This window comes from Lindgomyces ingoldianus (assembly GCF_010093535.1).
Source record: "Lindgomyces ingoldianus strain ATCC 200398 unplaced genomic scaffold BDR25scaffold_26, whole genome shotgun sequence".
Classification (NCBI taxonomy): Eukaryota; Fungi; Ascomycota; class Dothideomycetes; order Pleosporales; family Lindgomycetaceae; genus Lindgomyces; species Lindgomyces ingoldianus.
This window is the reverse complement of record NW_022985187.1, coordinates 456,616-469,821: the sequence shown is the minus strand read 5'-3', so window position 1 is coordinate 469,821 and position 13,206 is coordinate 456,616. Positions and strand designations below refer to the sequence as shown.

General features: G+C 51.6%; 5 protein-coding genes across 5 annotated transcripts; 3 read left to right on the top strand and 2 right to left on the bottom strand.

Moving 5' to 3' along the window:
- The first annotated feature begins 59 nt into the window (after positions 1-59).
- Positions 60-1,004, top strand: BDR25DRAFT_57903 (uncharacterized protein). Its single transcript, XM_033698774.1, has one exon. It carries the CDS (start codon positions 80-82, stop codon positions 809-811), a length of 732 nt encoding a protein of 243 aa, XP_033544968.1. The 5' UTR covers positions 60-79; the 3' UTR covers positions 812-1,004.
- BDR25DRAFT_344426 (COP9 signalosome-like protein complex subunit 4) lies at positions 911-2,728 on the bottom strand. The gene is made up of 2 exons (XM_033693940.1): positions 1,285-2,728; positions 911-1,227 (listed from the first exon to the last, which is right to left on the bottom strand). Exons 1-2 carry the CDS (start codon positions 2,509-2,511, stop codon positions 1,198-1,200), a joined length of 1,257 nt encoding a protein of 418 aa, XP_033544967.1. The 5' UTR covers positions 2,512-2,728; the 3' UTR covers positions 911-1,197.
- Positions 2,729-2,848: 120 nt separating this feature from the next.
- On the top strand, positions 2,849-4,380 carry BDR25DRAFT_265732 (uncharacterized protein). Its single transcript, XM_033686936.1, has 2 exons — positions 2,849-3,559; positions 3,618-4,380. The coding sequence occupies exons 1-2, from the start codon at positions 3,019-3,021 to the stop codon at positions 4,145-4,147; spliced, it is 1,071 nt and encodes a 356-aa protein (XP_033544966.1). The 5' UTR covers positions 2,849-3,018; the 3' UTR covers positions 4,148-4,380.
- Positions 4,381-4,475: 95 nt separating this feature from the next.
- Positions 4,476-7,348, bottom strand: BDR25DRAFT_305132 (Rad17-domain-containing protein). Its single transcript, XM_033690351.1, has one exon. The coding sequence runs from the start codon at positions 7,236-7,238 to the stop codon at positions 4,614-4,616; it is 2,625 nt and encodes an 874-aa protein (XP_033544965.1). The 5' UTR covers positions 7,239-7,348; the 3' UTR covers positions 4,476-4,613.
- A 1,622-nt stretch (positions 7,349-8,970) lies between these two features.
- On the top strand, positions 8,971-12,049 carry BDR25DRAFT_57887 (uncharacterized protein; the record flags this gene model as incomplete). Its single annotated transcript, XM_033698773.1, has 3 exons — positions 8,971-10,805; positions 11,008-11,154; positions 11,206-12,049. Coding segments are annotated over 3 exons (2,826 nt in total), but the record flags the coding sequence as incomplete, so codon positions are not given.
- Between the last annotated feature and the right edge of the window lie 1,157 nt (positions 12,050-13,206).

Sequence of the window (13,206 nt, the reverse complement as noted above, 5' to 3'; positions counted from 1 at the left end):
AGTCACTCATTGCCAAACCTCATCCAATATCTATCGAAAAAGTCTCCCAACAGCATATCCACCATTGTCCCGCATCGCAATGGCACTGCTAGCTCAAACACTCCGAAGGTCTCTCCTAGAGATGCGATGTTCACTCCCGCCGACATTTCTACTGCCCTTCCGCGCAAATATCACCGTATCGCACACTCTCGAAACGGTCAACACACCAGAACAACCCACCTCTCAAGACCCCGCACAGAATATACAAGACTCCGCAGGCGATGCAAAAAAGCTCCTTCAGTCTGCATCAAGTTCAAAACCAACTCCTCATGCAAGAGAAGACAAAGTTCAAACTCTTGTAACTCCTTCAATACGCCAACTCCTTCCGCTCCTCTACTCTCAACCATCGCACTATCTTACAATACATATTCACGGCCGTCCATATCTACTTACACAAGGCGATACCGTACGTCTCCCATTCCTGATGCCGAAAGTACAACCAGGGGATCTCCTCCGTCTTAATCGCGCAACCCATATTGGGTCGCGAGACTATACGCTTAAGGCACCGGAGCCAGTGAAGGGCACAAGGGATATGCCCAAGAAGATACATTTTCTAGATGAGAGGTTGTTCGTTTGCCGAGCGCGGGTGGTGGGGATAGAAAGCGAACCGATGCGGTTGATGGAGAAGACGAAGAGGAGACAGAGACATATCAAAACAGTGAAGAGCAAGCACCGGTATACGGTGTTGAAGATAAGCGATATACGAGTCAGGAGTTTAGAGGAGTATGAGAACTTGGTTGCCGGGCACCCTATGGAGGAGGAAGTTGATTAAGGCTCTTGACCCAGGATGGGATTGACTCTAGGGGTCTGTATTATATGTGTAAGGGTCATGGGATGGCGAAAGCATAGCATGTTATACATTTGAATGCTGAGTAATTGGAATGCACGCTCTTCTGTACCACTGAGAGGCCAACATTCTGTTGTGTTTAAGATATTTGGATGATCCCCCTTCTATACTGCAAGTAAGAGACATCAGACGCTTGCTGGCGGCCTGTGTATCTTACTTTCGTGATCCCCGTCCTTTCAGACGTTCAGCGAAAGACCGCAGCTTCAAACCTCTTGTGCTGAAATCACCTGTCGTTCCAGTCGTTCGCAGTGCATGAAAGGAGTCCTATATCCGTGATTAGCTGCTATGCTCGCCATGCAATGTAGCACAACTCAATGCACCATCTGCGTAGCATAGAACTCCTAGATTCAACATTAGTATCTAGGTCTGTATACGAAGGATGTCCGTGGATTACTCACCGGATACTGGTTCTGGATCATAGTCGTCACCCTCTCCACCTCTTCCGCCAATCCCTGAACATTCGCATCCCACTTCCTCAGCTCTTTCCCGACGATCCTCTCCGCATGGCCCGTCTTGCGTTCACCGCTGCCTTCGCCTTCAAAGAAGATTAGCCGATCAATCTGGTCAATGTATCCAGCCAAGCGGCCCTGCTCAAGCATCTTTGCTGCATAGTCCTCGGCCCTGTCTGCATCGACGCCTAAAAGTTCACCTAGTTGATCGATACCAATGTTGTTGTATAGCTTCGAGGCGCCGAGGAGGTTGTGTTCGAGGACGGCTTTGTCGAGAACGGTGGATCCGTCTGACATCTTCGCTAGATGATGTGGCTGAAGCTTCTCGGAGAAGGCCTTTACTTCAGCAGGGGATAGAAGCCGGTCGAGGAACATTTTCTCCAGGATACTGAATTCCTCCACTTGGTGCGCCCGCTCATCCTTGTACAGCTTTGCCAGAGTCCTCGCACGCTGCGGACCAGCAGGCGCCAACACAGCGCAGACAATGGCCGAAGATAGACCATGTAATCGCTCTTCTTCGGCGATCACAGTCTCGAGACTTATGGTATAGTACGCCTGGCTTGCGTCCAAGAAGGCACGCTGCGAATCGTGGATGCGAGCTTGACTGAGCTGGAACATCAACCGCGTCTCCTTGTCTTGCACGCTGTGTATCACATTCTTGACCCTGTTGAGGTATGTGAACGCACTGGTCGGGTCCTCCTCTTCTAGATAGCATCTCACGATCCTAACCCAGATCTTCGCCTTGTCATCGTTGGAAACTGCCCGCTGACTTGAGTCGAGGGTGATAGTCTGCAGGATCTTGGCGGATCCCCGGTAGTCCTCTTGAGCCTCATATGCGTCTGCAAGAATCTCTTTGATCTGGGTATCCTGCTCTTCATACGAGACTACCTTTGGTGCGAGCAGGTCCAGGACTTGCTGCCCTACCTCAACCTTTACATCTGCGTCTTCGACTTTACGAAATTGTTCGACGAAGGCGGCGAGGAGCGGGCGTGATGCAACTATGCCGAGGGGGTCTCCGAGAAGCGAGCTGGCGAAAGCAATCAGGTTTGCAGCGAGATTGCTAGAGTTGCTGGTCTTAAGGACGGTCTGGAGGAGAGAATTGTAGCGGGAGGGTTTGTCGGCTGCGGGCGCCGTTTCAATAGCCTTTATAGCTGAAGAGACCTCTGGAGAAGACATCTTGGGGATTGTAGAGGAGGAAGAGGTTGTAGAGGAAAATGAGGCGTATTGGAGGAAGTTGTAGGTGGGGCAGCTCAAGGCAACAATTCGACAAAACTTGGTGTATCTGAGCAAACTTAATGACCTACGCTGGGTAGACAGTTACAGTAGAGTGATTCTCTGCCACTTTATTCACAACAAATCTCTGCAAAGGTTATGGAAAGGTTTATCACCTGCGCTTGGCAGGAGTGGATGCCCCAGAGGTCTTGAACGTCGGATATATTTATCGATAACAATTCTTGGCATGCGCTAGTGCCCTATACCCGTTGCGGCTCTTCCTTCAAGACACCACCCAACACTTCACTCACTCCCACTCTCCCCCATCTTTACCATCAACCACGGCCGCCCACGGCTACTCACCGCAACCTACCGCAACCCGCTGCGGTCCACCTTCACTAAACGTAGATTTACAACGCCATCTACGCGCAATAACAATCTTGAATTGGCTAATACAACACATTCACTTTCATGATGAACGGCATCAAAGCCGACCCCGACATCAAGATGGACCCCGATGCGGGTACCCCCTCCGGCAGCGGGTACATGGATGATGATTTCTACGAGGACACGGGCGAACTCCAGCTCCCATCCAGAGGTGTCGACAAAGACGTCTGGTTAACGCGCATCCCGAAGTGGCTGTTCGAGAAGGTGTCTAAATGGGACGATCTGGCCGACAATGGGAACGACGACGAGCAGGTCGTGATTGGGGAGATCATGCTGCTTCCAGACCCACAACGCCCAGGCGCTGCGAGCAAAACAGCGCCGATGAGAGTGTTCCTGAGTGATAAGTGGCAGGAGAAAGCCAAGGTGCCGCGTGCCTTTGAGCTGACGGGGACGAATGCGTCCGCGGACCAAATGGGGAATACATACATATTCACCGAAAAGGACCTCCCAGGGTACAGGCCAAACGGATACGGTCAGGGCAAAATGAGCGCTTCGGTAGGCTTTGGAATACAAGACCCGAAAGCGAGGATTCAGAAGCGCGGCAAGTATCGCAAGGCAATTCCAAGTAAGTCTCCTCGTAGGCACAAAGGCAAACAACATACCATTTACTAATACATGTACAGAGCACACAGCACTCCTCGGCTCCTCAACCCGCGAATACATCGCAAACCCGATCCACACCCCCGAGTTCAACGCCTTCGCCCGCGTCCGCGCCCGCCACGCCATCCAAGGGGCTAACACAAAGACCAACATCATTGACGCTGTCGGCGACCACACATCAAATCAACACGTCCAGAAAATGTTCAAGACCTTCATCAAGCCCGCCACAGCCCCGAAGCCGCAAATCAACAAGGCCGCTCGTATCCCCAAGAACGAGCTCATCGATCTCCTGCATTCCTGCTTCGACAGATTTGCTTATTGGCCTATGAAGGCGTTGAAAAAGGAGACCAGGCAGCCGGAAGCCTACCTCAAGGAGGTGCTAACGGATATTGCGGATCTTGTCAAAACTGGCACGTTTGCAAGTTGTTGGAGAAGGCAGGACATGTACAACAAGAATACTGCCCAACAAGTCTTGGACAAGCCGCCGGAGATGGACGACGATGTTGGTGGCGACGACGGAGACGAGGAGATGGAGATGGAAGACGTGGTTTGATTCCATCATCACACCCACTTGCCCTCCTTGCTCCATACTTTTTGTGATATTTCTTTTGCTGATTTATTGGGTATTCATATAGGAAGTTGCATTAGCGCGGCGTTCAGGGACGGGACAAAAGTCCTATGGTCTGCTTCAATGTTACGTGCCTAAATGGTGTGGTGATTTTTCTAGGCTTTTGGCCTGTAAAGCATCCTTTATGCAGGTGGCAAGATAATCATTTGTCTGAGAGCATGTGTATGTAGCTGAATTAGTCGCTACAAAGATCGTCTCACGGTTGAAGTTAAGATTGCTTTCTATTACACAGACAGTAATATGTCCATGGTACCAAAGCAATATCAACTCGGAGAGCCCCTCCTATCCCATAAGATCATTCGCAGGGCCACCTTTCCGTATCCCATTTGATTGCATATAACTCCCAACACCATGTCAGACCAGGCCAGTCCAGTCCATATAATACAAACCCCTAATCCTCGATATCATCATCACTCAGCACCAAATTTGCAACATCCTTTTCCGCAATTCCGGGCAACGCCATAGTTATCTCATCACTCTTAATCTTAATCTTAATCTTCCTTTTCCTTCGCCTCGGCGTCTCTGGGCCCGGGCGATCAGTAGCCCACTGCTCGTGCTCACCTGATATGTCATCGTCGTCCTGATCTTCGTCTGTCGAAGCGCCAACTGTGGCCCCAGTGAAGGACGTAATTTTCTGGATGTCGCGGATGGTGGCTGCGATAGAGGGAGACGGCATGGAGGATTTGCGAATGATGAGGGGAACGTAGGGGAGGCGCTCGAGGAGCATTTCGTAGCGGGCTGAGCCGCCGCTCCCGAGGAGAACTTGAGGAGGTTGATCCTCTGTTTCTGGTTTCGCAGTTTGTGTTTGTGATGGAGTAGGAGTTGGCCTTGTGGAGTGCGAGAATCCAACGGCCCTCCTCCAAGTATCCACACCACTAGTGCTTGCCTCAGCATGCTTGGATGGCCCAACACCAGGAGCAAACAACTCGCCTCGTTGAGCTCGCGAAATCCACATATCGAGCAGTCCACCGACCTCTTCCTGCTGCCTCCATATCCGTAGCGACGAAGGATAGTACATGGCATGTGCACTTCCCTTCCCAGTTGCTTTGCCCTTCATACCCATGATGCCAAGCGGAGGCGCTACCCGTTTAACTGGAGAAGGGAGACTAAATAGCAAGCCACGAACACTGGTTTGAAAGCTCATTTCTTCTTGGCGTAAATTGTCCGCACCGGTTCCCTGGAACGTCCGTGAACGAATTCCGGAGGTGCCGAAACGGTCTGTGGAAAGGAGGTCTGCATCAGACAAAGCGTCGATACATCCATTTATTGAGTCCATTGTTTCCTCAATATCGCCGCCTTCGCACGAGAGAATGTAGTTCTCATGCAGTGCAGCAATGAACGTGTGTGTATCGGTACCAAGTTCGTCAATTAGCATGTCGACTTGGACCTCAGAGGGCTTTGGCCTTCGTCGTTCCGGGAACCAGTTTGGAGGCTGGGGATTCGATTTGCAGTTCGCGTCTTCTGGGAGACGTTTGTTGTACACCACCCTTCCTACAGCATGGAAAATGCCAAGGGTGCTTTCGCGCTGTGTAATCATCTCTAGGGAATCTTGTTCCATCCTGGTCAGTGGAATATCCTTGGAACCCTTCCTCTTCGTAAAATTAACCTTGGCACCCCACCCCTCATCCTCGTCGCCTCGGAGGCAAAGAAATTCCAAAGAGGAGACCGCACTACGAATATCTCCAAGCTCGCAAAGTCGCTGAATTACCTGGGGACCTGCAGTCCTCCTCCGGCCACTCCTCCGTGCCTCTTTCAGCACAATAAGCTCCAGCGCTTTGGTCATAAATGTCGGCGCAATAGGGTTAAATTCGATAACGGTGACACCAGGATGGGTGAGAATCTCCGGGCCGAGGAGGCGATGCGCAGTAAAGCTGTCAGCTGCAGCAGTATTCGTAGAGAGAAGAGTTTCCGAAATAATCATTACAATTGGAGTAATAGTTTCTTCCGGATCCCTCTGCTGAGAGAAGAACGCACTGGCGGACGGTGTATTCGCAGCAAGAAAATTGAGTATGGATGACCGAAATGACTGTACGGCTGAAGACGCACGTTGAAATGTATTAGGGAACTCTTCTACCAGAATCAGCTGCTTTTGTCTATTTGTCGTACTGGGTGTTGGTTGGGCCTGACGAGTCGAAAGCGGTTCGTCGAATGCAAGGCTTCCAAATGCGCCAGTCCTCCCAACAAAGTCCTCAAATTGTGCGGTGATTGAGACGAAGCCTTCAGGAGAGGAAGTCGAGCTGACCGGGTTCTTCCACTCATGTATGTCAAACCCCATTTCTTTTGAGAGTAGTGATACAGTTGTAGTCTTTCCACTTCCCGCGGAGCCTTTGAGAAGCAACAGTCTCTTGCGCCCCCCGCCGAAGACCTCTGACAGCCATGCTCGAACATCGGCCACCTTCTTCTTGTGAACTACCAACTCATCCAAAGATAGGGGGCCGTATTTCTCATTCCATGGTCTATTGTCTACATTCTCTAACTGCACATGCTGCGACAATGGAGGAGTGGTACGTGCCCCATTCATTGTCCTGAGAAATTTTTGGCTGCCCTTTGGCGGTCCTTCATTGTCCGGACCGCGCAATTCATTCACCCTTCTTCGGACCGCTAACGCATTTTCGGTATCAGATTTTCTCGGCTGCGTCTTAGTGGAATGCTCATCTGCGGAAGAGTCCAAGATATCGTCTTCCTCCTCAAGAGGAGTATTCGTGGCAAGCTTTTCTGGACTGGGAGTTGGCTGAGTTGTCTGAGGCGGAGGGACATTGCTGAAGAAGGATGTAATTGGCCTGTAGATGGGCTTTGGTTTCTGGGGTGATTTGGCAGGAGGCTTATGAGGTTTCGGTGAGGCTGCGCGTCGTTTCTGCTGTTTGGAGGACTTTGAGTCTCCACGTGCCCCATTCTGGGATATGCTTGTTAGTGTGCCCCTCTTCGGACGCTTAGGGGGCGGCGAGTGTGATGCGTCTTCATCGCTGTCGGACGAAAGCACGATGGGCTGCTTGCGCGTGGCCCGCGGCTTTCCCATGCCGCCTCAACTTTGGATGTGTTCCGAGGCAAAGGGTCATTCTCGAACCCTCCGGCCAATGCTGGACGTGAGCGTGGGAGCGGGCGGTTGGTCCAGGTACTCGAGTGAGGTGAAGGTCGGATCGAGAGATAATCCGGGCTTGGCGGGAAGATTGCGAGAAGGCTGGTTGGAAGTCCAGCACGTGATGCCTCCTGAACTTAAGGCGAACGTTCCTGCCGTGCCAGCACACTTGCATTCGCCTGTCCATAACCGCCCTCTCACCGCACCCGTCTGACTTGAACCACTTTCTCGCGCTCATCTCGGTTCATTCCTTGAGACCAATGCAAGTTCGAACGTGCGGCGGCCGGGTCGGCTTCCTGATGGCTGATGTCGCACCAACCGAACGACACCACGCATGCCACCAAGTCACTTTTTGCATGGGCGCCTGATAATCGATGCTTCCCGCACACAAAATTTCTGCCCAACGGTTGACCCTCCCGCTCTTCTGTTCAGCCATTGCTAGGCTTCAGTCTTGACTGCTATCTCTTTATTTAGTCATTTCCTGATGCGTGGTCCATTCCCTGCATTCGTGGCTTGCCCCGAGGAGGGTGAACCGAATTTTTGCTTCTCGTTGACTCAACGTGCGCAACCAGCTGCATATGAATGCCGAAAGTGTTTCCAATTGGGGAAGCGCATATATTAGTCCGCCCTTCTGAGGTGCCAGCTCAGCCTTCTAGTACTGTCCCATTGGACAGATTTGAGTTCTTGTTCGTGTTGTCTCAATGCAAGGTTCTCAGATCCACAGCAAACCGTATATAGTCTTAACCGCGCTTGTTTGTGGCAAATATACAGGCTCTCTTCTCGAGGTGCCACGCAAGCAAATCTCTTGCCTCATATTTGCAACCTTCCCAAGCCCGCTGTGCGAGGCGAACATTTATTCTAACGAGCCCTCTGTCCCGGGAATCTTGATAAAGAGCAAGCACCACTAAACTTCAAAATGGCGAAGAAAAAGAAGGGCAGTAAGATTCAGAAGCAGGTTGAGTGGACATCTCCACCAACCAGTCCGAAACAAGCACTCGAAGACCAGATTCCTACTTTACCTGGAACATTGCCACTATCACCAGCAACCGAAGCAACCGATACTACACAGGAAGACTCGGTAAACCTAATAGAATCGATAGCTTTGCCACCCGAGTCGAAGATTGAGGATTTACCCATACCACAACCACCAGCCGAATCATCAACAAGCCAATCGCCAACAGTCGAAAGCACTACACCAGAGACGCTGCAAGAAGAGAAGAAAGAGGAATGCAACTTTAACTTCACTTCTTCGAGCCAACCTACCATTGAATCTGAGCTCCCGAAAGTACGAGAGGCAAACCAAACTTCAGCATTGATCGCAGCCCCCGAGACAAGTCTTCCAGAGCCAGCCGAACCACCACCATCTAGCCAATCCTCGGCGCCGGTTGAGTCTGAACCAGTCAAAGTCTCAGCAGAGTTGCCAGCCCCAATCAATCCAAGACCGCTAGCTGAGGAGGATATTCTTGTGAAGCCTGAGGAATCGGCACTAGAACTGCCACCCATTGAGGCTTCATTTGCGCCAGAATCATCACCAGCCCCTGCAGAAACTGTTTCAGAGGCGAAGCCCACAGAACTAACAGACCCACTAGCCCCAAGCCCTAGCGAAACTCAGCCGGCGCCTGAGGTGGTTGAGGATCTTCGGACAGCTTCAAGTACCCCCAAAGAAGAAGCGCCGAAAATCCCAGAATCGGAAGAGCAACTATCGTTCTCTAGGCCTTATTCCCCACCCAAACACGAACCAGCACTTCCAAAGTTTGATGACAGCAGATCTCCAACTCCAACCGCTCAACCGAAAGACAGTTCTGCGGAACCGTCGTTCCCTGTAAAGTCTCCGCCCAAACCGGAAGCTGTGAATCGCCTGATTGAGGACGACAGGCCTCCGGCTCCAACTCCTCCACCAACCCGAGTGCGTACGCGACATTCACCAGCGTTTGAAGAGACCGACGACGACGACGAAGACTCTCTAATCCAGCCTAGACTTAGAGGTGAAATCGCCACGCTTTCGCGGGACCCTTCACGAGGCTTGAGTTATCCCCCACAAGCACAACAGTCTCGCGTCTTTGCAAGCCGGGTTCCTGTCGAACATTACTCAAATCCTCCACCTCCACAGCCAGCGCCACCTCCAGGATATCATCCTCGATACTATCCTCCTACAGCTCCACCATACTATCACAACCAAAACCATACTCTCAGTATGAGCCAATCTGGGGGGTATCCGAATGTTTCTCCCTACGGCCCTCCATCTCACGCATCATCTCCATACCAAGATGCTTGGGGCCAGTATCCGCCTTCCTTTCCTCAGTATGGCAGTCCCCCCATGCAACGCCAGGATTCCTTGGGATCACGAGACTTCCCTATGAGCCCTCCCAGCATGGAGCATAATTCTGCTATTGAGGACGATACAATTGATGTCTTTTCCCGCATATCACAAGCAATCCCTGATCTTCACCTCCTCCTTGCAAAATACAAGGAAACCCATGGTCAGCTTGGTGTTCGTGAAGAACTTCTCCGAAGAGCAGATTTCGAGCAGCAGGAGAAGCTGCGATCTAAAGACAGCGAGATCATGCATTTGAAGGAGAAGGTTAGTAACCTCGAGAGCAAGCATTCAGGTGATGCTAGTAGACTCCGGCTCGAAATTGGAAATATGGAAGAGCAGATGAAGGAGCTGAAGGAACAGATCGCGGAGACTGATACGTTCAGGAAAGAGGCAGAGGTAACTCGACTGGCTCTTGATGCAGCGAAGACCGCTTGGGAAGCTAAGCACAAAGAGCTGGAGAGCATCAATGCGAATCTGGAGAAGACAAGTACAGAAGAGAGGGAAAGGCTACAGAAAGAATTTGAAGACTGGAGAGTAACGGCCACTGCGAAACACGACGCAGAGAATATTGCCCTAGCCATTCAGTTTGACAAGAAGCTTAAGGAGGCAGACGTCCTCGCAGAGAAGCTGAGGCAGGAGGCGACGGCTGCATTTGTGCAAGAAAAAGATGAGCTCAGGTCAGAACACCAGAGGCAGCAGCGCGAACGAGAATCAAGTTTCGACAGGGTGAGAAAGGAACTTGAGACCAAACTCAGTATGGCTCAAAAGGACCGAGAAGAACTACTAAAGAGCGAGCGAGAAAGCCGGGAGGTGTGGGAAGTTGAGCGTAACACACTCATCACGGGGCACCAGGAGGACCGCGACAGTTTGCGGCGAGGCTGGGAAGAGCAACGTGAGCTCATGGAGTCGCAGCACAAGAAGAATAAGGAGGAGTCCGACAAGGCCTGGATTGAGCTTCACGCAGATGCCAACCGCAGGGCGGAGGAGGAGAAGGCCAAAGTAGAACAGTTGACGAGGGAGAAGGAAGAGCTCCAAAAGCGCTTTGATGAGCTGAAGGCCGAGCTTGAGAAAGAGAAGGAAGTGATTAGAAGTGTAGCTGGGACCCTAGAAAGTGAGAAGGGCAGGCTGGAGAAGCTTCTCGCAAGTTATGGTGATGTCACTGAGATTAAGAGTAGGGGTGATACATACTAGTAAGTTTGAACCTGGAATGCCTCGTGTTGTATGCTTCGGAGGTCTTTGTCCCACTTCAGGCACAGATTGCGCTCTTCGGAGGATGATGAATTTGTGCTCATAAGTCTTTAGCACTTGTTCCTCCCTTTAATGTAATTTCCGTTTTACCTTTGCACCCCTTGGTTTTCCGTTGAGTAACTCGCTGATGAAATGTCTTCCCAGCCTAGTGTCGTTCTCCCAGCTACAAAAGCAAATAGTAGACTTAGCGACGACTCATTTTGTTCATTTACCTGTGAGCCCGCCACCCGACGTCTTGGCCAATATTCCTCCGGAACTACCATCTTTTCTTGGGGACACCGTTGCATCAAGGTACGCGGTCAATTGGGTTACAAAATATCTTTCACTAATACAGACTCTTAGGCAACTTCGTGCAGCTTATGTCGCCCACACTGTGTCCAAGATGGTTACTTTTCGAGTCTTTGGACCTTTTTTGTTCAGCCTCGGCCGCCGTTACGACAAGGCTGACTCACTCTTTTCTTCCATGAGTAACCATATTCGCGACAAAAGCACACGCAAAGAAGCAATATGGCGCCAACAAACACTCCTCGCTGCATTCACAAGCAGCGGTGCTAAGCAACGCATCAACACTGCCGCAGGAACCGTGGTTGACGAGATTGTTACTGCGGTCAAGTATTTTGCCGATCCCAAGGAAGAGGAGGGCATTAGGATTGCGGTAAGGAGGATCGTGAAGCTGGCTGCTGAAACTTGGCGATTCGCGCGACTCGAACGAGAGCTTATCACCGCTACCATGCCTGCTGTCCAGGACGAGGCGCATGGGTTCACTGGACTGGAGTACTGGCCCGCATACAATCCAGAAAACACACCGATCCCGTCACTCGTCGGTACCGTCGAGGAGTTGAACGAACAGCCCAAACTGCTCTTGAGGTTATTCCCAGTCATTTACCGTGAGCCTAGGCACGAATGTTTCCGCTCATCAGAAGATGAGAAACCGGATAAGGGGTGCGTCTATCACCATGGACTTGCCTTGTACGATGATGCAGAGCCAGTGGTGGCAAGGGCGGAGGAACTCAGACAAGCGGGTTTGCCTCCCATCACCAACACTTCTCCGACTGCTGCTGATTTTCCGCCGCCTATGATCCCTCCACCTAGGAAGCCGCCTCCCCCAACACCTGAGATAGCTGGAGAAGATCAAATCAAATCACCCGTTCTGCCTCCATGTCCATCTCAGGCAACTGAGTTGCGGACTGCTCCGTCTCCCCCTCCTTCCCCCCTTCCTCCTCCCCCTCCAGCGGAGCCATCGAAGCCACCCTACACTCGAAAGCTAGTGCCGATAGAAGACATGACGCACCCTCCTCCATCACCGCTTCCCTCTCTAGCAGAGAGTGCTATTCTTCCGCCTCCCCCGTTGCCTCCTCCACAGACTGAGAGCACCATTCCTCCTCCTCCCCCACCCCCTCCAGAATCGAACAATGATGACAGTCCTCTCCTTCCTCCTCCACTGCCAGCAGCAGCCGAGGGTGGCATTCTTCCACATCCTCCACCACCACCAGTACCAACAGAGGGCGCAGTCCTCACTCCTCCTCCTCCTCCTCCTCCTCTACCTCTGCCCACAAGGACACCAGAATCTTCCAACATGGCTGTAGAAATCCAAGGAATTGAACAATCAGTCCCGACGCCACCACGATCCCGAGCTGTCACTCCTCCATCCCCCCTTTTTGCAGCAATTGATGAAATCGACGGCCTTCGACAACATGGTACCCGCAACCCATCAATTTCCCGTCGCTCCACCGGCCTCGGGTCGTCCCGCAATTCAAACGAAGAGCTCCGCAAGGAACGAGGAGAAGGAGCCTCGCGCCGTACCAGTGGTTATGCAATTAGCAACCGATCGAGTATAGATGGCGGAAGCCAGAGAAGTGCCAACAGCCGATATACTTGCGAGAGCCGAAGTGCAGCTATCAAAGGTCTTTATCCTAACAGTCCGTTAGCGGGCTCTCCACCGATGGAGAGGACGATTTCCGCACCCAGTGTTCCTACGAGAACGAACTCTCTTCGAAGCCAGAAGGTCAGAGTCAGCAGGTCTCCGGCATTGACTGGGAAAGATGATAGCGCTACGTTTGACTTTACCGCACGGCCGACTGCTCGGGGCTCTGATGACGCAAACGTGGACCCGTCAACACAGTCTTAGCACGTGCTGGATGCATTCGACAAAATTGTTTTGTTTCCGTCCATGTTTTCCGGAAGAGCATACTCCCATGACCTTTTTTTTCTTTTCTGTCTTCGTCTCTTCCTTCCTTTCATTTTAGTTCATCACGTTTATGATTTTCTGGAGCGCATACCTCCTCAACCCTCTGTCTATGATTTCTTCTACATACAGTACAGACTCTTTCCAATTTTCCATGA

Coding starts and splice junctions, on each gene's coding strand:
- BDR25DRAFT_344426 (XM_033693940.1), bottom strand. CDS start 2,511: ATGTCTTCTCCAGAGGTCTCTTCAGCTATAAAGGCTATTGAAACGGCG. Junction 1,228..1,284: donor TGATCCAGAACCAGTATCCG/GTGAGTAATCCA, acceptor TGTTGAATCTAG/GAGTTCTATGCTACGCAGAT.
- BDR25DRAFT_305132 (XM_033690351.1), bottom strand. CDS start 7,238: ATGGGAAAGCCGCGGGCCACGCGCAAGCAGCCCATCGTGCTTTCGTCC.
- BDR25DRAFT_57903 (XM_033698774.1), top strand. CDS start 80: ATGGCACTGCTAGCTCAAACACTCCGAAGGTCTCTCCTAGAGATGCGA.
- BDR25DRAFT_265732 (XM_033686936.1), top strand. CDS start 3,019: ATGATGAACGGCATCAAAGCCGACCCCGACATCAAGATGGACCCCGAT. Junction 3,560..3,617: donor GTATCGCAAGGCAATTCCAA/GTAAGTCTCCTC, acceptor ATACATGTACAG/AGCACACAGCACTCCTCGGC.